The following is a 24382-nucleotide window of genomic DNA, read 5'->3' on the forward strand; positions in this document are numbered from 1 at the left end:
TCCCCCCCCCAAAATACCTTCTCAAAGGGCTACCAAAGAGGTGGATACAGGGGCAACAACAATAAGGGCAGGGGCAAAACCAACACCACCCGTTCTGCCACGCCGCCCGCACAATGACTTCCCCTCGCTCCCCCCAGACCATCCCACTCCGGTCGGGGGCAGACTACAACACTTTCTTCACGCCTGGGAGTCCATAACATCGGACAAATGGGTGACCCAAATTATTCGGTCAGGGTACTGTCTCGAGCTAACATCCACCCCACCCAATATCCCACCAAGGCACCGTCCAATGTCACAAGAACATTCCACATTGCTCAAACAGGAGGTGATCTCCCTCCTCCAAAAACACGCTATAGAGCAAGTCCCCTTCAATCAACAAAATTTAGGGGTCTACTCTCTGTATTTTCTAATACCGAAAAAAGACGGGACCCTGAGGCCCATTCTGGACCTCCGGCCTCTAAATGCATACATACATTCGGACCATTTCCACATGGTCACCCTGCAACAAGTCCTCCCACTCCTCTGTCAGGGAGACTTTCTCACTACCTTGGATCTAAAAGACGCATACTTCCATATTCCAATACACCCTTCTCACAGGAAGTACCTCAGGTTTGTGGTGGACGGTCAGCATTACCAATTTACGGTTCTCCCCTTCGGGGTCAGCACCGCACCACGGGTGTTTACCGAATGCCTAGCTGTAGTAGCAGCAGCACACCTCAGACGTCAACATATTCACGTCTTCCCTTACTTAGACGACTGGCTGATAAAAGCCGCGTCCTACGACCAATGTGTGCAACAAACAAACAGCACCATCCAACTGCTCCACCAGCTAGGCTTCACGGTGAACTACCAAAAGTCCCACCTCGTACCATCTCACACAAAGCAATATCTCGGGGCCACTATATACACCTCCAAAGGCATAGCCAATCCCAACTCAGCCAGAATCGCAAGCATACAAGCCTTGCGCCAAACGTTCATTCCTCAGCACTCTCTCCCAGCGAGAGTGTTCATGAAGCTAATAGGGATGATGGCGTCTTGCATTTTCATAGTGCCCCATGCAAGACTCCACATGCGTCCACTTCAAGAGTGCCTAGCACGACAGTGGAACCAGGCCCAGGGTCAGCTGACGGATCTGGTGTTGGTGGACGGCCGCACTCATCACTCTCTGCAGTGGTGGAACACCACAAACCTTTCCAAAGGGCGGCCGTTCCTGGACCCGGTTCCCCAGGTTATACGAACAGCGGACGCATCGCTCTCCGGCTGGGGAGCACACCTCCTACACCTCACAATGCAAGGTCTATGGACGCCACAGCAAAAATTGCTCCACATCAACCATCTGGAGCTCTTGGCGATCTTTCTAGCCCTAAAATCCTTTCAAAAACAGATTTCAGCCAAAGCAGTCCTCATTCGCACAGACAATATGACTGCAATGTATTATATTCAAAAACAGGGGGGGACACACTCTCCCCAGCTCTCCCGCTTAGCCCAGAGCATATGGAGATGGGCAATTCCACAAAACATCTATCTCCTGGCACAGCACGTTCCAGGCATACAAAACACCATGGCAGATCTGCTCAGCAGACAAACGCAACAAATACACGAATGGGAACTGCATCCACAAGTTCTTCGCCCATTCTTCCACAAGTGGGGGCATCCTCAAATAGACCTCTTCGCCACCCACGAAAACAAAAAATGCCCAAGCTTCACCGCCAGATACCCACACCCGTTGTCCAAAGGCAATGCGATATGGATGAACTGGTCAGGCAGATTTGCATACGCCTTTCCACCTCTCCCACTAATTCCATTAGTGGTCAGGAAACTGCAACAGCACTCCCTCACGCTCATTCTCGTAGCCCCAACATGGGCCAGGCAGCCGTGGTACACCACACTACTACAGCTCTCAGTGGTACCACACCAAAAACTGCACCTGTCCCCATGCCTCCTAACTCAGAACCATGGAGAAATCAGACACCCGGACCCAGCGCAGCTCAACCTTGCGATCTGGCTCCTGAAATCTTTGAATTTGGATACCTTAACCTTCCCCCTGACTGCATGAATATTATCAAGGAAGCCAGACATCCTACCACTCGAGCATGCTATGCCGCAAAGTGGAAGAGATTTGCTGTTTACTGCCGTAACAATACAATCAACCCTTTAGATGCATCCATACAACACATTATATGCTATCTACTCCATCTTCAAAGGTGTAACCTGGCATATTCTTCCATACGCCTACACCTAGCAGCGATCGCTGCTTACCTGCAAAACAGACAACATTTGTCACTGTTCAGGGTGCCCGCTATTAAAGCCTTTATGGAAGGCCTTAAACGCATAATTCCACCCAGGGCACCGCCTTCACCTGTATGGAATTTAAATGTAGTTCTTACAAGGCTCATGGGTCCGCCCTTCGAACCACTGCACAAATGCGAGCTACAGTTCCTCACCTGGAAAACAGCTTATCTAGTAGCTATCACTTCCCTTAGAAGGGTTAGCGAAATACAAGCGTTCACTATACAGGAACCCTTCTTACAAATACATCACAGCAAAGTGATACTTCGTACCAATCCAAAATTTCTGCCCAAGGTCATTTCCCCCTTCCATCCCAATCAATCGGTGGAATTACCTGTTTTTTTCTCGCAACCTCAATCTGTTGCGGAAAGGGCTCTACATACACTTGACGTTAAGAGGGCTTTACTGTACTACATACATAGAACGCAACCTTTCAGAAAGACTAAACAATTGTTTGTCTCCTTCTCTCCACCGCATAAAGGCAACCCCATCTCTAAATCAGGGATAGCTAGGTGGATTGTAAAGTGCATACAAATTTGCTATCAAAAGGCAAAAAGAACATTATCTGTTCCACCTAAAGCCCACTCTACAAGAAAGTTAGGGGCTTCTATGGCTTTTCTAGGGAACATACCCTTAGATGACATCTGCAAAGCAGCCACATGGTCAACACCGCACACCTTCACAAAACATTACTGTGTAGACGTGCACTCCAAGCAACAAGCTAGTGTGGGCCAGGCTGTACTAAAGACATTATTTCAAACCGGTGGTCGCCGCTAAGGTTGGGTACTGCTATATAATCTATGCACAGTGTACAATCTGCAGCTCATATGCCTCGAACGGAATATGCTACTTACCAGTATGCATCTGTTCTTGGCATGTAGAGCTGCAGAGTTGTACACGCCCACCCGCCTCCCCGGCTACCTGTATCCGTTCCAGTCTATCTTATTTAGATACAACACACATGGGTTTCTCACTGTTATTACTACGCTCCATCATTTCCCTGCTGGCGAAAAACAATCTGAGGATGGAGCCGAAGCCGAAGCCCATGCGCAGTACGGACCGAAGGAGAAGTCACCGAACTCGTGACTTCCAAAGACTGTCCAAAGAACAAAAACAAACTGCAAACATCCGGGCCCAACACCAGATGGCGATCTATGCACAGTGTACAACTCTGCAGCTCTACATGCCAAGAACAGATGCATACTGGTAAGTAGCATATTCCTTGCATGTACGGCTAAGTGGCTGATATACAGTGGCTACTGCCACTCCTTAAGAGACAACACCAGAACTGATAAGGAAAATGCAGCCGGCTCATGGGTGGGTGGTGGTTGGCACATAATTTGAATGCAGGTTATATTAAATTGACTACAGGCCAAGTACGGATTAACAATCTGCATATGCCCACGAACTTCTGTGTGTAATGTATGCTGCCAAAACGTGTATTTTAAAAAAATAATAAAAACAGATTTGCAAAAAAAAAAAAAAAGAACATATATATAAGATGAACCCCAAAACTATTTATATTATTAAAGACAGTTAAAAATGTGAGAAGGAAACTGTACATCCAGATTAGCGATTTATGCAGTTTTCACTCGTCGCTTAAACCACATAGCAGCCAGGAATTTTGACACAGCGAATACGGTAGATTTCGTCACATCTGATTTGAGTATTCGGAATGCATTCATGCAGTGAGCGAACCCCAGATTTTTACACAAAGGTACGAGCCAATACCTTCTAGGGTTGCTATAAGCCGGGCAAAAAAATAAAACATGAAGTTCATTTTCATTATCGCAATTGCAACCGGGACAATTCATTGGAGAAGAGGTAGACCACCTGGTCGTAAATGCTCTAAGTGGTAGGGTTCCATATCTCCATTGCAGATACAGTTTCCTGGCTAAAATGGGGTAAATTTAATCTAAAAAAAGTTCAAAATTATATACATGTTTAATCATTAAAAAAGATTCTGTGAGAGTGCCCGCCTCTTGATTATGGAGGAGAGAATCCAATTTACTATCATAGAACAATCTAGAGAGGTGTTTGCGAGAGATCGCGTTACAACTATTCAGAGGGTCGTCCCATAAGGCAGGTATGCCCAACCTACCACATTCGCTCTTAACATACATAAGCCAGGGAATTTTCCATATCTTGGGCATACATAGTAATTCTGCCAATTCCAACCTGTAATTTGATAACTCAGGAGTTGCCCAGAGCCTACGCCAAAACCTTAAGGGTTTGATGCCAAGCTCATGGGCGATCGGTCTAATACCCAGATCTAACCTCAATGGGAGGAGTGGAGTGCTGGATGGTAGGGCCAATAGTTTTCTTAGAAATTTATTTTCAGTCATGCTGATGTCAGACTTACAAACATGACCCCATAGTTCACCCCATACATCACCGCACCCCTGGATTGTGTTTTATAAATCTTTAGTGGTGGTCCTATTGGCTTTATGGTCGACTTGTTAGCAAGCTTTAGAATGCCCCCTGCCAACTGTGCCAATTTCAGTTGGGACTTGGTTTGCTGGGGGGGCCACGTCATACTCTCATTGATAGTTACCCCTAAGTAATCAAATATCTGGACCCTCTCCAGTCTTGTAGTGCCTATTTTTGGACTGGGGTGAGTAGTCGCTGTTAGATTGAAAATCATGAATTTAGTTTTTAGTGCATTGATCTCCAATCCCCGCTCAAGGCAAAAAGACTCAAATCCATCCAGTATGCGTTTAATCCCCATTGGGGATTTTGAGAGCAGGAGGGTGTCGTCTGCAAACATAATTGCAGGCACCCGATTTCCCGCCAGCTTTGGGGCATCAGTGTTTCGAACCGTATTCAGATGAGTGATCACTCCGTTGACATAGAGGCAGAACAGGGTCGGTGCCAAAACACAGCCCTGCCTTACCACCATGTCAACGGATGATCGTGTTGTCAAGGCTCCATCCTTCCCACACCTTACCCTGGCAAAATTTGCTTCATGGAGCCTCATCAAAATGTGCAAAAGATGATGCGGTATACCCAACTCATAGAGCACAGACCACAATTTCTGGCGTGGGACCAGATCGAAGGCGGCGCGAAGGTCCACAAACACCATATAGAGGCTGCCACCCTCCAGTGTAACCGTCTTCCAAAATAAAAGAGATAGACGGAAAATCTGGACGTGTTTTTCCTAAATCCCGCCTGGAATGGGCTCATTACCGAATGCTTATCAATCCAATCCTGCAGATGAGTTGAAATGAACCTTGCAAAGATCTTTTGCGGAACATCTATAAGGCTGATGGGCCTGTAGTTGGCTGGGAGCAGAGGAGAGCCCCTCTTAAAAATAGGGACTATCTCTGCGCCCAGCCAAGTACAGGGCACCGCCATGCCTCTCAGGATGGCATTGTACAAGATGCACAAATATGGGGCCCATATCCTTGGTTCGTGTCTAAAGAGGTCACCCAGGAGTTTATCTAATCCCGGGGCTTTACCAGGTATAACTTTACCAATTGCTTCATGGACCTCTTCTAGCGTAAATTCGAACAGCGCCTCGGATGAGGTGGATATAAGCATGTTCCTATCAATCCCCCCCAGATTCAAAGCCCTCATCTGAGTTGTACAGGCTCCGGAAGTGCTCCTCCCAAGCCTCCGCTGCTATATTGGGTTCAGTTGCCGACACCGGCTCCCCAGAGCCAGTGTTAACAATGGACCAAAATTCCCGGTGGTTTCTAGTTGCGAGGGCAACTGTCAAATTTGTCCATTTATCATGGTCCCACTCAGTCTTTGCACACTCAAGCAGTCGTCTATATTCAAACTCTCCTGAGTTTGTTGTTGTTCTGCTTGAGTGCCTGTATAAGCTTTGATTTAGACTTTCTGCAGGAGGCGTTGTACCAGGAGGACGGATAAGCCCTCTTGGTCTGTCTAGGTGCCGGAGGGTTCAACACTTCAGCCAGGGTACTTACTAAGGCAACATGAAGTGCCTGGAGTTTAAGGTGGTAATCAGTGGGGCAAGGTTGAGCAATTAAAGCGCTTACCTCATCAAATACGGGAACTATCCCTAGATATAGATTGTATAGTTCTTCTGGATGGGCTACCAAATTGGCCCACCTGACTCTGCGCCTGTTGTTAGTAATGGTCAGCCTAGTGCCTAAGTCCACAGGGCTCGTGCGAGTTTCGTTCTGAAAACCAGCCAAGCTTAGCTCCAAAATCAGGGCGTTGTGGTCGCTCTCAATTCTGGGGGAAACAGCAAAGTCGAAGACCTTGGGCCACAGCCTTGTTTCAACCAGGATGTAGTCCAGGCGAGACTCGTGGCCCACTTTGTTAAATGTACACTTTGCTGGCGTGTCCGAAGACGTGCGGCCATTGCAAGCCCTGATTGAGTGATTCAGGGTTAGAGAAGTAATTTGAATGGCTAATGGAGACCATGACCCCTTATCTGGTGCCTGGGGTAACGGAATTGCCCAATGGTCGTCCTCTGCCATTGAAACACCATCCCTTAAACCGGCCAGTGGTTCAAAATGGCAGTTCAAGTCACCCCCAACCACAAGGTGTACATCACTAGGAATAGTGTGTAAAAAAAACGACAATTCCTCAATGGTTCGAGATTCCTTAGCACCACTAACCGGCCGTGCGTATACATTAACAAGAGCGAGTTTAGATAAGTTAGGCCATTCAAGCACAACACATTGTATATCTTGAGAATGAGTGGTCCTTGGTGTAGCCCTACAACCCAAATGTGAACCCACCCAGATTATGAGGCCCCCTGACGGGTGCCCCTTCCCTCCCCAACTTGCTGGCACACTAAAAGAAGCAAAGCCCCTACGTAGCTGGTTATCTCGGGCCCATGTCTCCTGGAAAAGGCATACGTCGCTCTTATCAATTAAGGATCCCCATTCCGGGCACGTTACTTTGTTAGGCAGCCCTGCTACATTCCAAGACAATATTCTGAGTAAAGAGCATGAAGTATCCCGGGGGAAGCTAAGAATCCCTGCCCCTTGCCCAGTGCTCCCTTGGGTCATAGCTTCTCCTGCCGGAACATCACTTGGGTCGGGTGTTTTGTCAACTGGGAATAAATCACTAGAGTCCAGATTAGCAAATAGTGATGGGGTTTCCAGAGGTGTAGAGTTTGTGATCTCTCTACTAGGGCCCATATAGCTACCTGCTCGATTGTATCCTAATGACCCTTTATCTGAAGTTGATAGTTTGGGCCCTCCATTATTGCACCCAAGCCCCACACTGACCCCCTGGTTTGCGTACAGTCAGTCCACCAAGTCCAGGCAGCTGTACCGATTGAAAGTCGAAATGTGGGGAAGTGTATGTGGTTGGGTCAACCCAGCCCTGTTGTTCTTAACCTTACCTCTATATACCTCTCCCGTCCAATTAGAATCCCACCCGTAGTTGTAACATACAGAATTAGAAGGATAGGAATAGGTCAAGGGAAATGGTTGTATGGTGGTAACAGTATCGCTATGGGCCCAACCACATATGTGGGATACTGTACGGGGGTCCCTAAAATTTACCAAAACACAGTCACCTTTGATGGTCTTTGGACTGTGACCCACCCAGGAAACCCTGCGGACCATGATTATCTCGCTACTAGCATATAAGGTGGAAGCGGTCTGTTTTTATTTAGCCAGTCCGCAACTTTATTTTTAAGAGAATTAAAAGATTCCCCATTTGAGTCTGTTAACTCGGGTACCCCAGTGAGAACAACTACATAGGGACTGGATTCCGGAGGAAGATCCATTCTGATCTTATGAATTAGGGCCGAACCCTGAGCAGGATGGAATAGCTCTTGTGATTTATCCTTAATATTCGCAGTCGTAACTGCACCCTTGTTATTATGATTACGATTGGAGACACAAGTATCCCGACTACCTACCTCTGTTGGGAGGGGCGGGGGTGGTGGCACTAGATGGTTTGGTGTTGGTTGCCCTGCCTGGGTATTGCTTGATGTGGCACCCTGATCTACAGGAGTGATAGTTTTTGGGCAGTTTACTTTAACTGAGGTTGCCTTCTCAATATTCCCTAGCCTAAGCTCTATCTGGTGAAGTCTCAACTCGAGGGGGTGAATAATGGACCTAAGGAGATCTCCCATTTTTTGGATGAGTAAGTCCTCCCCAGCTGGTGTAGCTACGGGGAAGGTCCCTTCTCTTAGATTAGATGTAAGTATGGTGTCTGGTACATTGATGTCAGGGGTGGTGGGAGCCTCCATATCCTTATCCAAGACAGAATGGTCAATAGTATTGCAATGTTTAGGAAGCTTAGACAGCCGTCCACCACCCTTTTGAGGATCACGTTTTCTCTTAGGGACCACCCCCTCCTGATTCCCCATTGCCTGTCGTATGACAGGCCTGGGTGGGATATCCGAAACCATCATGTCCCCATTGACTATAACTGGGCTGGACTCAAGAACAGTTGGTAAACGTTTTGCACCATTCACTAATGGTATGACCAAATTCGGCAAGGATTCCGAGCATTGGGAGGTACCCAAGGTGTCAATGATGTCAATAGCCAGCGTATTACATGTACGGTCCGGTCCGGTGAGCGTACATTTGCAATATGGCCCAGTGAGGATCTTTTGGCTGCGGCAATGTCCAAAGAAAGCCGGCGCTCCATCAAAGTTATTTCGTGGCCTAGCAAAGAGTTGGCTCTGGTAATAAAATTATCCAAGGTCCCAGTCACATGACCACCTGAAGTAGTAGCCTTGTTCCTTCTTTCTCGTGCTGCTGCCATTGGGAAAAAGAAGAGAAAAAAAAAGAGAAGGTGCCCGGTTCCGGTCCCGGTACCCAGTCCAGTCTCCTCTGGTCTAGAACAGGGCTAGAACAGAACCTTGGCAGCGAGTAAGATCAATGTGTCTCAATAAGCTACAGCCGGAGAGTGCCGGAGATTGGGAAGAGAAACCAGCTGGGGGTGATTATCAGGCTGATACTCGCAGACCCGGTCTCAATCGGCACAAAAAGAGCAAAGGAAAACAAAACACCAATCACCACCAGGGCAATCCGCAACCAGTTTGTCGCCGCTAGCGGGAGGCAGACACAAGGAGTTAGTACTCTTTAGTTCTCTTTAACAAGGTTTGATGGATTTTAAAAGTGCTTGATGACTCCAGTAATGTAGGTTGCTATTTGGGGGGAAATCGCAAATAGACAGTCACAAGGCAATTAGTTCTCTTTAACAGGATTTGGCGAGTTTTAGAAATACTTAGTGACTCCAATGGTGACGGTGGCGCCTCCAGTGATGTTAATAACTGTTGGTGGAGGTGACGCCTGATAAAGATGCTGGCTGGAGCGTCTAAACCCCTCTGATAGCTTCCACTGGGCTACCACTGGGCTTTTGTCAGCGGCCCGGTATATACTGATGAGGATGTAGGGCAGCAGGTAAGGGCTCCCCCCGGGGGATGAGGAGATGGCAAAAAAAAAGGGAATCAGGAGCAGGGCGCACTGGGGCGCCGCAGCTGCACCCAACCTGGTTGGGCCACTTCCGTGGTGCACCCGGGCACAACACTCTGCAGCCTCCAGTAGTGGAGGTCACGCTCCACCCCCTGCTCTCTCCCCACCCGGCTCCTAGCACAGCCTGCTCGCTCCTTACCGCAGGCTGCCAGGGGCCGATGTTATGACCGAGGCAGCAGTCGGCTGTAGGGCTTTGTCCGATGGCTTAGTGTACAAGCTGGATCTAATCTGGGTCTCGGACCTCGATTCACGGATGGTCCAGAGACCCCAGGGAGCCCCCAGGCATCTCAGGCAGCGTCAGCGTCGCCCGCCAGCTCGCTCGCTCGCTCCTCACTCCACGCTCCTCCTCCTCCTGATCCTGCACTGCCACCTTGCGTTTGATTGTTAATGCGAGCAGACCCTCCTACTCGTTTTCCATCATTAGGATAACCTTTTGTCCCATCTGTAGAATGTGTGTCTTAGTTTTTGGCATACTTTTGGATGGTAAGGGAAATTTAGATAATTATCACTGCATAATTTAATACAGTGATAAAATATTCATATAGTAAACCTTTATTTGTATAATATATGCTAATAGTGCAGATTGTTTGTATGATATAAATGTATCACCCTCATATGAAGTGTACATGGCTGTGATTAAGAAAGTTTTACTGGTCATAAACACAAGAACATATTTAATTTAGTTTGTGATGCATATAAAACCCACAGTTGCCTTTATAGAACAAAATTCAGTATGAATCTGGTTATTATTAATAATTTGGAAAAGTGTCAAAATAATAAAAAGAGGCATGCAAAGAAGAATTAACTAGTAAGAACAGAAGAATTGTTTGTCAGAGTTGCTGAAAGACTACTCCGTTATCAGAGCATTATTAGTTATGTCTACTGCATTCAGTGAGCAACATGTTTCAATCATATAAGATAAACTGGTATTCATGGTCTGTATCTGCATATAAGGGAAACATTTTAGGTTATTGCATCAGGATATTTTGTTTGAAGATTCCTAATTTATAGAGGACCCTTTAATGGACAACTGTAACCCAGTCCTGTTGCCAGAACCCTGTCATCTCTGTCACTTAAAAAGTGTAATCGGCTTACAACACATATAAGAAGAATGTTGTGTTAGCAGAAGCTCCAGCATGAATAATATATTTGTGATGTGTCAAACGAATAACTAATGACGATTGTATATTGAAATAGATACTGTGATGGGTTACAGTTCGGATAGACTTCAGTGACAAGTTATCTATCAAGACATTTGAAAATTGGAGCTTCAATAGATCTGGATCTTAAGTAAAAACATATTTATATTTCCCAATCCAAAAGTAACCTGTATTGCTTGATCCAATTAGTACGAAAAGTGAAATGCTAGGAATTTGCATCTTACAAATTGCCAGTAGTGAGTGGATGTGCGACCATCCATTCAAGGAAACTCACCGACCTGTGCTTTGACTCTACAGGGAGCTCGCAGCTATTCCTGGCTGACCAGTGATAATCTCAACTACGCCAACTGGCAAGACGGGGAGCTCTTGCAAATCCGTGGCTGTGTATACATGGACGTAGACGGCACTTGGAGAACAGCCAACTGTGACACCAAGCTGAAGGGTGCTATATGCAAGCTCAACGCAGGTCTGTCGAAACATAGTGGCCATGCAGAGGGACAAGGAGATGACAAACTTTTTTTGCAGCTGCAGTTTGCCCAGTTAGCGGCTTCCAAGTTAGTTACTAATGTGCCAGTCACATATTGAAACATTGAGGGATTGATCTATTGGATCTGAGGATTCGCCTTCCTTGTATGGAGTCTGGCTGGGGGAACGCAGGTATCAAGGAGTGGGAACTTGGGAAGTGATAAGATAGACTTTCAGATTCCTCTCCACAGTTAATAATGCACCAGACATCAGGAAGGGACGTTGGGGATGCAAGGGGGCTTTTGAAGCCCTGGTCTGGCAGATCAGTATGATTTCTTACATTGAAAGCGCTAAGTGTCTTCTTTTGATCCCATAACACCAACCACCACATCCATTCAGGCAAGCCTTTCTCATGTTTGAAGTCTCCTCTTTATTGCTTCTCTTGTTTTCATCAACGGGTCCTACTTTACTGACCGTACTTATTTCGTTGATGGTTTTACAGAGTCTGTAAAGACACACACGTGGAGCTCAGCCGGGAGCTGCCCACACTCCATGCAGGATTCAGCCTGGATCCCATTCCGGGATCACTGCTACAGCTTTCACATGGAATTCACTGTCACCCAGAAGGAAGCCAATGCCAGATGTCAAAAAGGTACCAAGGAGTGAACACTAAGGTGGGGGAGAGAATTTTGATCAGAGCGAGGGAAGGTGAAAACGCTATGTGCTAGATAGCAATTACACCGATGGAGTTGTCTTGGACTTCCATACAAGGATGATCAGGACTTTTTATGATTCTATCTGAGGGTATTTGAGGGTGTTTTTGCTAATTGGTCCATCCTGTTGTACCTGTGGTACCACAGACTTGTATGGACCCGTATCGATAAAAGCTCTTGTAGCAATTGAAAGCTGCAGGCTTCTGCCTGTTATGAAAGTGGTATAGTCTGTTGCACCAATATCACATTCTGTATCACCCCATCATCATGCTGTTCAGGCAGTTTTCAAGATAATTTTCAAACAATATTTGGTAGTATGTTTTCAGAGCTTCTGTAGTGCATGGTAGTACACACATTCCCATATGCCAGGTCTCTAGGAAAGTATGATTTCAACATGCTAGAAATGTTTGGTGATCCTTATGAGTCATTAAAATATATGTTTATTTTCATTCTATCATTTTGTTTCTGTGCCTTGCCCATGTGCTCAGGAATCCTGTCTAATAGGTTAACACCCTACATACTCTCCCTCCTTTTATTGCCAGCTGGTGCCTCGGTGCTATCAATCCTTGATGAGACAGAGAACGTGTTTGTGTGGGAACATCTGCAATCCTGTGAGAGTCAGCCTAAGGGTGCCTGGCTGGGAATGGCATTCAATCCAAAAGGTAAGCAGTACAAAAATGCCACCTATACAACTGAATGGGAGGTTAAAACAAGCCATGCGTTATTATGCAGAAGGGAGTCTGAGGCAAAGGTAGTACAAAGACTATGAACTGGATTGACCATAGCCATACAAGTGGTAAGATGAACCGCTAAAATAACAGCCTAAGAGAGGAGTCATAAGTGACAATGGGTCATGGTATGAAAAATAATCACAGAGTCTATGAGCATGAGGGCAAAGTGCTCTAAGTGTGCATTTGTTCTAGAAAGAAGCATATCCTTACTAAGAACGTTGTCTATTTGTTGGCGATTCACTCTTAATTTGTCCACCAGATTCTCCCCGTAGCCATGACTTGGGGCAGGGGGTAACCAGTCTGTGAGGAAGGCAAAAGATTCAATTGGGAGCAGAAGTTGCACAGGATGCTTAAAGGTGTTTGTCTTCGCATTACGCCTTTTTGACTGTCTTTATTTGCCCATTCCCCCTACACCCATACAGGGAGCTCGCTGGTCTGGCATGATGGGAACACAGCTGTCAACTATTCTAATTGGGGCCAACATGACACAGGCCCTAGCATGTTGAGCCCCAACTCCTGCTACTGGATCCAGGGGACCAACGGAGTGTGGAAGCTGGGCTCGTGCACCAATATCACAATGGGAGTCATCTGCAAGCTGCCCCGGGGTAAGAGGCTGAGATTTAATTGAAAGTACAACTGTACCACGAATTGGGGTGCTACCATGGTGGTACTGAGGAGTAGAATGTTTTCAATAGGAGTGGCTATAGCAAGTTGTGGGATCTGTAAGTAGGTGGCATGATCTCAAAACAGGATTTTACTGAGCATTGATGTAGAAGCAAAGCACGACTGCAAATTACGTTATCTGGAAACGGTTGTCTCTGATACTGTATGAACAAAGCTCAGTGATTAAAAGCAAGGATCTAAATTAAGGACGTTTTGATGAACCTTACACTTCTTATTTTGTGATCCATATATAAAAGTAACTTCAGTGAAATTTGTAGCTCGTGCTTCCTACCACTTTTCTGACCTTTAAATGCGCTGCTATAAAACAGGTTTTACTATTGCCAAATTTATCTGTATAATATTTTATAACCTTCATAGGTTTGGTCATCTTTGTGGCTTTAACTTGTGACCTGCAAATCGCTGCATACTTCAGCATAACTCAATAAGTAATTCTCTCAGCTATTAAGCTGCAGTAGAGCGCACACCACTCTGCAAGTCTCGCAATCTGCCTTTTTAATATGTACTTCCTCCCCTCCAAATTGTATGGTTGAACTACTGTAATGAGAAATTGGGCATTCTTGTAAGGTAAGAGGGGCGGGAACACTGTCAGCCCCATTTGAGCTCATCTTTTTTACTCCTGAACGCTTTCGTTAAATATGCGATAGAAATCTCACTCACAAAGTTTTGTTTTTTTCTTCATTTCTGAGACCTGGCTGAAGGAATGACTAGAAACTCGAATCTTGCAATTTATTCCAAATGAGCGCAAGATATGTTGAATCCTCCTCAAAGCACGGGGTGGAGTCACCATTATATTTAAAAATTATATCAAACTGACCAAATGCCGGAAATTTTACTTAGCATATGTAGAAATTGTAGTGACAAATTTAAAATGAAACTTAAAATTCTCTTTCATTGGTCACATTTTAGACCCAGTTTGGCCATCTACTACCTGGGTGTTTTCTATTGAAGATATTCCCCAGATCTGGCTGGACCATTTTCTTATATCCCTCGAACTTATGAACCCAACTAATGGCAAATGTAATGTAAACCAACAATAAAGTTTAAAGCATAAATAACATTAGCTGATCCCTTTATGATTTCAGATCCTGGCGTAACATATTCACATTATGTTAACTGGGCTGTAGCTGCTTCAGGTGAAATTGGCCCTGTAAAATTAATGAAAAGCGCTTTGGTTTTCTGAAGCATTAAAATCTTTGAAACTCAAATTCAGATAGGCAGAATGAAAATGAAGACTCCACTAATATCTCCAATCAAGATCAATTCACAGGACCATGTTATGAACATATAAAAAGGCTCTCCATGCCACACCAGAACAATATTACACCACACAGATTAATAAGTTCAAAAGAAAATAATGACAACTTTTCTGTTTTGTTAAGGAACTTTATCTTCTTTTCATTCAGAACTTCTTTCACTGTCCAAAAAGTACTAAGATCAGAACTGATATAGCTCAACAAGATACCTCTAGAACTTCCTCAGAGTCTGAACTACCCACCCAACTGAGGATTGATAAATGTTTCCTAGAACAGTTCTGCTGTACTTGCCCAGATGATTTTGATTTACTTATTAACAGATGTAATTTTGGTTCTCCTTTAGATCTGATTTCAGTGCAACTATTACACGAAAATATTCTTTCCATCAAGAAGGTGTTGTTCAACATTATTTAATTGTCTTTAAAAACTGGTGGGGTCCATAATCCTCTTAAACTAGGCATTATTAGACCATTATATAAAAAAACACTACTTGGATCATTCAGAGCCACAACATTATTCTCCTATCACTCTTCTGCCAGCTGCAGCAAAAACAATTGTGCAAAGCATAGCTGCTTCTTAGATAGGCAGTTGTTAAAACATATAATCATCAAGAGAGAGTTAAGAGAAAATAACCCAAGGTTGTCCTCCTATTTGCAATTTACTAATACAAAATTTACTTGAGTACTGAAGGAAATAAATGTAAGCAACTTCCTTTTTAAGGAGTGGAAACAGTCCTGACCTATTTAGTAAGGAACCTAAACTTTGGTATAAATTTGAGTTTCATGGTTCAGAATGTGGGGCATCTCCTCTGTAGTCACACTTTCAAGAGGTAGACGCTGTCCTTCCCACCTAAGAATCACCCATACTGCTGTATAATAAATGTTTGAGTTCCTTACGAAATACCAACAGACCACTATGAGAGCCTTTGCCTCATATTTTTGCATGGAATGCATGTCTGAATTAAACAGGGAGTTCTGTAGCCCTAAAGAAGACTTCTGACCAGTTTTGGCACCTCATTAGGTGGAAACAGGTTGACAATTTGGTCAGTCTAGGAAAGTGCCCCTTTTTGACATGGTCACCCCCACTTTTTGCCTGGTATCTGATGCAACTTTGACAGAAGCATCCTGGTTTCCCGCTATCCAGGTCCCCAGTGCCAGATTTCTTTCCCTAAAACTATACATTCTTTCCCCAGTTGGCAAAACCTTTAACACCCCTTGTAAGTCCCTAGTAATGGTACCCCTGATACCTAAGGCAAGGAGGCTAAAGAGGGTGTCTAAAGGCTGCTGCATGTATTGTGCCCCCCTATGGGAACACTCAGATCCAACATGCAAACTGCCATTTTAGACTGCATGCCATCGTGCAGAGAAAAGTGAAGACACAACATGGCATCCCTCCTGTGTGCCGTGCTTGTGGTCTCTGAGGGCAGAGACCGAACCTTCTCCAGCCCGAGGTGTTGTTTCACAGAATGGCTAAAGCAATCAGCATATAAAGGCAAGAAGCTTCAAAGGCCTCTGCCGCCTTTGATATGCGACCCAAGGCTTCCCCAGACAAGGGAAATGCCACCTCTGCTCGAGGCCCATTTGGCACCAGTGCCGGTGGGAAAATTAGCTAGTTAGGAGGCATGTCCCCCTCTCAGGACAGTACTCTGGTGAGAGCGCTGGCGTGCGCTTGGACATTTTTAAATATATTAATTGAAAACTTGCACTGATTTTATAAAAATTGAAGCCCGCACCGTTTTAACTGATATTTTGCTATTTGCACGTGTTTTACCTCATTGCTGCCCGCCCGGTCCATCTCGGCTGAGTGCCGTTGTGTGGAGGGCGTGGCTGAGCTCACTTAGAGCATCACTTCCGGGTAGGGAGGCGGAGCAGGACCTTCCCGCCCGCTCCCCTATTAAGATCCATGTGTATGCGGCCACGCAGCGGGTGCGTCAAAGGCAAGCCCGTCTGCGCCCGTCAGGGCCCAGGGGCCAGGACCCCTGGTCTTTTTGGGTCACAAGAGAGAATTAAGTACTCAGCAGAGGAGCTATGTAGACTATCAATGCCCATTGATAAATTATGCAAACATAATATAAATATAGATAGTAAGGCTTTAAAATGTGAGCATTGTAATATGACCTTAAGGCTTAAAACTGATAAGAACAATAAAGATAAGCTGCACTTAGCATTAATAAATTGTAGGTCACTGGCGAAAAACAAATATGAGATACATGACTTACTAGAAAGATCATTGGACGCATTATTCCTGACTGAGACCTGGCTTAATTAGAGTTCCACCCCAGACGTTCTGGACGCAATCCACAGTGAATATATGTTAGTAAGGCAGGATCAGGAAGGACAAATAGGCGGGGGCATTGCCATAATTTTTAAATCGGCAATGAAGTGTGTAATTCATCAAGCCGACCTTGAAAACTGTGAGGCGTTCTTATTCACCCTATCTGCGACAGTAGATAATACTATAGCTGGCTTTTTGATCTACCGCCCACCAGGTCTAGGATCACAATTCATGGCGAGCCTGGAGGAGAAAGTAGTGCAACCAGCTCTTCGATATAAAAACTTTTTGGTGCTAGGTGATCTGAATATACATTTTGATAACCAGCAGAACCAAGAATCAAGCACTCTATGCAAGGACCTACTGACTCTGAGCCTAGTTCAAGGAGTAGAGTCACAAACGCTCCAAGGAGGCCACATTCTTGATCTTTGAGGAGATAGAGGTTGAAACACCCTGGCCAATTCCCTGGTCGGATCATTATCTAGTCCAGTTTACTGTGCCTATCCACAGGAAAAGGTTAGAACAACCGACTAAGGAAATTACAACAAGGAAGTGCAAGAAATTCAATTCTTACTCTTTCACACAAGCACTGATGGATAAAAATCTCATTTTAGACAAAGATGTTAACCTAGCCAACAATCAACTGGAAGCCTGGATTACAGAGGCATTAGATAAGACGGCACCGTTGAGTACGAGGACCCCAAAAAGACAAAATGCAACAGCACCATGGTTTAATGACGAACTGATGATGGCCAAAAAAAAATGTAAAAAGCTTGAGCGAGTATGGAGGAAGGAATATAGTAGTGAGGCTAAAGAAAACTATAAAAAAGAATTAAAACAATATCACTCTTTTATTAAGAAATCCAGATGTAAATTTTATATAGAAAGAATTGAAGAGGTTAGCAATTCCCCTAAAGAAAGTCCCTAAGAACACATGAAAATAGGAGTGACACAGCTGCCTCTAAAGAGAGCTGTAATAAGGTGCCTGAATTCTTCGCTGATAAAGTAGCAAATATTTACGACACCTTTCCGATAGAAGCGCGAGAAGGAACTAGCCCGACATGTGGTAGCCAGTCAAATTTTTCAGGGGTAACTATGGATGAATTTAAGATACAGGAACTAGAAGAACTTACAGCCACAGCAAAAGGGATAAAATCTGGCTCCCCTTTAGATCCAACTCGACCGAAGATAATAATGCAGGGAGCAAACTTGATTATGCCATATATTTCAGAGCTTATTTTAAGCTCCTTTCAAAGTGGTGTGGTTCCCACTAAATGGAAACAGGCCATTGTTAAACCACTTAAAAAGAAGCCGTCATTGGAGCAAACAGTATTGGAAAATCTACGCCCTATCTCACTGCTACCGTTTGAGGCCAAAATTGCAAAGAAAGTAACAAATAAACAACTGGTAGACCACATCAACAAGAACGACCTATTGCATTCCTCTCAATCAGGTTTCAGAATGGCCCACTCCACAGAGTCAGCCCTACTCATGGCCACAGAAACACTGACGAAATATGCAGACGAAGGACAAACGGCCGCACTGATTTTGCTAGATCTCAGTACAGCGTTTGACACTGTTTCCCACAAGATGCTCCTTCAAAGATTAGAGGCTTGTGGCATCAGAAGAAAGGCACTGAGCTGGATGACATAATTTCTCTCCACACAGAGCTTCCAAGTCACACAACAAACGTATCTATCTGAGAGGATTCCCTTGTCCCAGGGGGTCCTGCAGGGTTCAATCTTGAGCCCCACCTTGTTTAACATTTATGTGGGACCACTGGCTGAGCGAGTGGAGAAGTATAAGGTGTCGATTGTCTCCTATGCAGACGACACGCAACTAATTATGATGCTATCGCAAGACAAGGGCCAGGCAGCTATCCGGTTCTCCGAATGTTTAGAAGAGGTAGCAGACTGGATGTCTAACCACTGCCTTAAGCTAAACGGGAGTAAAACAGAAGTAATGGTGATAGGCAGGATGCCATCCATATGGTCATCCGTGTGGTGGCCTGAAATATTAGGCCAACTGCCTACCCCAAAAGCAGAAGTGAAAAATCTCAGAATATGGCTTGATTCCGAGCTGACATTTGAAAGTCAGATTCGGAAGGTAGCAGGTAAATGCTATGGGACCATGAAAATCCTGAGGAAAGTCCTTGATCTATTACCACCAAATGCCCGAAAAACCATAGTACATGCAGTAATAACTTCCCATTTGGATTACGGGAATTTACTATATCTTGGTGCTACAAAAAAGGGACTATCCAAACTACAGAGGGTGCAGAATGCGGCGGCTCGTCTGGTACTGGGTCTTCCGAGAAGAGCGAACACGAAGAAGGCCCTGACAGCACTACACTGGCTGTAGGTGGCACCCCTGACACCAGGATTTTATATTTGATTGATTAAGAAGAGAAGGACGCCGAGAGCTGCAAGAGAAAGCGAGAGCTGATGACTGTTGTGGACTTTTGGCACCAAACCCTGCCTGCTGCACCAAGTCTCCACAACCGCTACCCAGCAGCTCAACCTGCAGCTGACCAGCTTCCAAAGACCATGGGAGACTGCCAGTCTTCGCAAATTGCCAAGCAATCTCCCTTGGAGTAAAATAACTACTCCCTTGCAGTCCACAGGCACCGAAATGAAAAATCTGGTTTACCATGCCACTGCTTCCCGGCCAGCCCAACATAGCAGCCACCCACCTCCCCACCCCCTGCCAGGAAGAGGACCCTGTGCTCCTGAAGGTCAGATGTCTCCCTCCCCCGAGTTAAGAGGATGAGAGGACAGCAGGACCAACCGGAGCCACACAAGACCAATACCCTGTGTACTGGATCCCTCGCAGCAAGAAGAGCCTGTGAGAGTCCAGTTGGGACTCTGACTCCCAGGCCAGGCAGCCGTCGAGGGACACCAGCGCCACAACGACCCACTCCCATAGTAGCCTAGTTGTCCTGATTTGGCATCCTCAACCGGTGTAGGAAACTGGCTCTTTATATAGTGGACCAAAAAGAGATACATTGTGTAAAGAGTCCAGGCAAACCCCAGAGGAATTATAGAGGCACAATGACACCCCAATTGATCTCTTTTGTGGTAGTGTGGGCGAGCAGTTAGGCATATTAGAGGGTAGTGTTAAACATTTATTGCACACACAAAGGCAGTAGAGAAATCCGATATCAATTTATAAAAATAACATACTTTTATATGAATTTAGATACCAAGATCATCTGAATCAGATAAGTTCTTTAAGAGTTATGAGTTTTTACAGTTTTCAAAAGTTGTCAGTGCAATTGTTGGGTGCGGTATCTTCGGGACTGTTCTCCGGGACTTACAGTAAGTATGGGGCAAGATCCAAGACGACACCAACAGGTCACTTCTGGAGTCTCAGGGGCGTTCGGGTGCAGAGGTGTGTTACCGCGTCAGGTGTCTCATTCACATCAATAGGGAACGGTCCGGTCAGAAAGAGGCTACAAGCTGGAGCTGGGGGAACCCACAGGGAAACTCCACCCATGAGACGCTCGGGCACAGGGGGACACCAATGATCCACTTTTCGGGCTGTGGTGCTCGGGTATAGTGGTGTCTTTTGGCATCGGGTGTCTGAGCTGGAGTCACTCGTGGTTGGAAGGGAGCTGCAGAAAGAGGCTGCAAGCGGCGACTGGAAGTCCAGTCTGGCCAGATCCAAGGATGGGCTCAGCTCTTGCACAGGTACTTTGAGGTGTAGGGTGGTGGTGGTCGAAGACTCACTTCTTTGTCTGGTGAAGAGGGACAAATAGGACAGCTGGGCAGCTCACAATGTGTGTCTCTGTCCCTGAAGTCCTGGGAAGCTCACAATGTGTGTCTCTCTGTCCCTGAAGTCCCTCGACATGCAGGTTGGTTTTCTTCGGCGTTGGTGTCCGGACTAGACACAACAAGCGTTGGCTGCTGCGAGGGTCCAGCACAATAAGATATTGGTTCTGTGCTGCTCTGGTCAGTCCTGGCATTCCCACACATAGAGGAAGGACGGATCTGACCTATAGGAGCATGGCTCCCTCTTCCTAGACGGCTGCTACTTCTGTAGTCCCGGTTGGCGGTAGGTCAGTGAACCAGGTCTTTCATGTATCTTTGGTGTCTGCAGCTGCAGGGGAGTAGCTCCTATATCCCAAGGGAGTTTTTTGGCCAATTGACAAAGCACTACGGGTTTCTTGGAGTCTGCACAGCGTCGGGACGAGTTGGTTGCACCACAAGGGTGACAGGAAAGCGGACAGGGTTGGTGCCAAGTCAGTCGTGCTCCTCAGTTCTCTGGTCAGCAGTCTTCTTTGTCCACTCCTTCTTTTCTTTCCATCGAAATCTGACATCCTGCTATCAGGGGGTCCCCTAAATACTAAATTTAGGATTGTTAAGGGAAGTGAAGGGTAGTAGCCAGTTACCCCTGGAGACACTACACCCCCTAGATGACCACTTCCTTTGCGGTGCGGGCCTCACCCTGTCCTAGAGTTCCTAATTCCACCACACATTGATGGTGGAACTTCTAAATTCGTGTTCACTTCAGGCTTGTTCATCCTTAGAGGTATGTCCGGCCTGGCAGTGCAACACGCCTCATGCCTAGCTAATTTTACCGATTGTCCTCGTGCCAGTTGGGCCCAGGGGTGGCATCTCTCCTGTCTGAGGAAGCCTTGGGTCTCATATCAAATGCAGCAGAGGCCTTTGAAGCCTCCTGCCTTGATATGCTGATTTACTAGCCTTCCTGGAAGAGGAGGTGATAGCACCTCTCCCCAGTGCAGGCCACTGCATCTGTCCTCCAAGAGCAGAGCTCTCACCTCCTAGGGGGTCAGAAACTCATCTGTGATGGCAGGCTGGGCTTGACCAACCAGCTAGCACACTAGAAAGCTAGTAGGTTTCAGGGGTACCTCTAAGGTACTCTCTGGGTGCATGTATTAATAAATGCATCACTGGAATCAGTGTGGGTTTATTAATACGAGGTGTTTGATACCAAACACCATAGGTTTCAGTGAAGCCATTATGTAGCTGGAAAACTCCTTTTGACCAGTGCCCTGTACATACCTTAAGATGGTTTCCCTGTTTACTTGTGCTGTCAGTAATTGAACTGGCCAGCACAAGGGCGTATCTGCTCAAGCAAATATGCCCTTGGAGGAAACTGGGTTTTTGTGCCATACCCTCTCAACCGCCACCCCCACCCCACACACACACACTTTTTGCCTAGAATTTGATGCAACTTTGACTGAAGTGTACTGGGTTCCTGTTAACCAGGCCCCCAGTACCAGTGTTCGTTCCCTAAAAAGTTTCAATTGTTTTCCCCAGTTGGCAAAACCTTTATTCCCCTCTGTAAGTCTCTAGTAAATGTTACCCATGGTCCCTAGGGCCTGAGGTACTAAAGAGGGTTTCTGAGGGCAGCAGCAGGAATTGTGCCACCCTAAGGGAGACCTCACCAAGCACATGCAGGGCTGCTACTGCAGGCTCCGTGTCTTGGTGCAGACAAAAGTGAAAACACGACGTGTCTCACATCCCTGTGTGGCATGTCCCCTAACACTGCATGTAATATTTGTAAGTCACCCCTACATCAGGCTCTACAGCCCTAAGGCATGGTGCATTATATTGCATGTGAGGATATATCTGCATGAGCAGATATGCCTCTGTTCTGGTCAGTCCTATTACTGCCAGAACAAGTGACCAGGGAAGTAATTTTAGGTTTAAATCTTTTTTTATTCATTTGAGAGACACACCAAGATGCAGTAAGCAATACATAGCCCCATTCAGGGGCCATAGGCATTTACAGTGCTATATAGCGCACCATAAAAACGAACAGGAAACAACACTCCCCCTTATTTCGTTGGCCCCCTGGGGAAGAAGAGCATAAGTGGCGCAAGATGTTTCAGTGTGTTGGAGGTTGGGCTGGGTCTTGCAGCAGCGCAGGAAGTCAGAGCAGTTGCATGTATTTGGGGCAAATTAGCTCGCAGAATTCAGAGCATATGAAAATGAGCTATAAAAATATGTCACAATTCAGCAAAGGAGGCCCCATCCCCTAGGAATGAAAGAGATGCGTTCCATACCTAGCACATACCACAGCCTGTGCAGCCACCCCTGTAACATGGGGGTTCTGTCCGTACCCCAGTATTTTCTGTATTGCCGCCCCCAAAGCTATTCCCATCTGCCTGCCCTCACGAGACTTAAGAGGCAACGTGAGCCAGTCGGGCATGCCCAGTATAACATACGCCAGGAAGCGTAATATTTTGGTGTCAAAGTATTTATCGATCTCATCTAAAATCTGATCCCAGTACAGTGTAAGAGTGGGGCACTCCTATAGCAGGTGGATCAGTATGCCCTCCGCCTCGCATACCCTCTAGCATCCCGAGGAGCGGCTGGGGGTTTGAGATACTAGTATGTCATTATCTTGGTAGCAGACTCTATACTAGAGATTTTGCGCACCGAATGTCTGGCCCTGTAAAAGATATCCCCCCATTCCTTCGGAGATAGTGTCCACCCCAGTTCCGTCTCCCATCTCTTCTGGCCTGTGGATTTGGTCAGCTGTTCCGGGGGCGTAGCATGTGATAGAGCTCTGTGTTAAGCCGTTTATTTGACTGCTTGAAGAGTAGCCACCTCTCATAGGGGTGAGCCTTCTCTCCGCTCCCTGGCGTGTCTGGGGCTGCATTATTCAGTGGCGTATCTGCTGGTAATGATATTGTTCGGTTTTGGGCATTGCAAAGTCAGTTCGGAAATCTTCGAAAGACAGGGGGCCCTCAGCATCAAAGAAATGACCTATTGATCCATGCCCCTCCCCATCCCAGTCTCTAAAAACTACCAGGTCAAGACCCGGGGTGAAGTCAGGGTTATTGGTTATGGGGGTGAGCGGCGATACGAAAGTTGTAAGGCCACTACATGTAGTTGTTGCGTCCCAGGCCTTTAGTGTAGCCCGTGTGATTGGCGATCCATATAGTCCCGGGGGCCGAGAGGCTTTATGGAATAAAGGGATCTTCCACAGGGACTGACCAGCCAGTGCTTGCTCCATGAACAGCCAGTGTTTCTCAGATTCCTTCTGAGACCACTCTAGCAAGGGTCGTAGCCTTATAGTAGCAATCCAAGTTAGGGATCTCCAGGCACCCCTCCCTGGGGGTCTGAAGCTCATGTCTTTGCTCATCCTTGGTTTCTTATCTGCCCAGACAGAGGAGGGGAACTCATTTTGAACCTGGTTCAGCATGCTTGGGGGTGGGGGGGTGGTAGGCTCTATGGGCATTGTCTGAAAAAGGTACAGTATTTTGGGGAGTACGCTCATCTTGAGGGCTGCCACCCGACCCAGCCAGGATAGGCCATATGGTCGCCAGCGGTGCAGGTCCCGTCAGATCTGTGCGAACAGGTGAGAATAGTTTCCTGAGTGGATATCGTCAGTTTAATGCCTAGGTAAGAATGGCTTTCTGATCTCACC

The 24382-nt window shown here is 46.2% G+C and overlaps 1 protein-coding gene across 1 annotated transcript in view; it reads left to right on the forward strand.

Annotated features, from left to right (window-relative positions):
- The window catches only part of LOC146870357 (C-type mannose receptor 2-like), a 937589-nt gene that overhangs the window by 907381 nt on the left and 5826 nt on the right, over positions 1-24382 (forward strand). The window contains 4 exon segments of the mRNA XM_085640508.1: positions 11162-11330; positions 11832-11981; positions 12585-12704; positions 13196-13378. Coding sequence (XP_085496634.1) covers positions 11162-11330; positions 11832-11981; positions 12585-12704; positions 13196-13378 — 622 coding nt within the window.

The sequence above is a fragment of the Triturus cristatus genome, chromosome 1_1 (assembly GCF_964204655.1).
Source record: "Triturus cristatus chromosome 1_1, aTriCri1.1, whole genome shotgun sequence".
Taxonomy (NCBI): domain Eukaryota; kingdom Metazoa; phylum Chordata; class Amphibia; order Caudata; family Salamandridae; genus Triturus; species Triturus cristatus.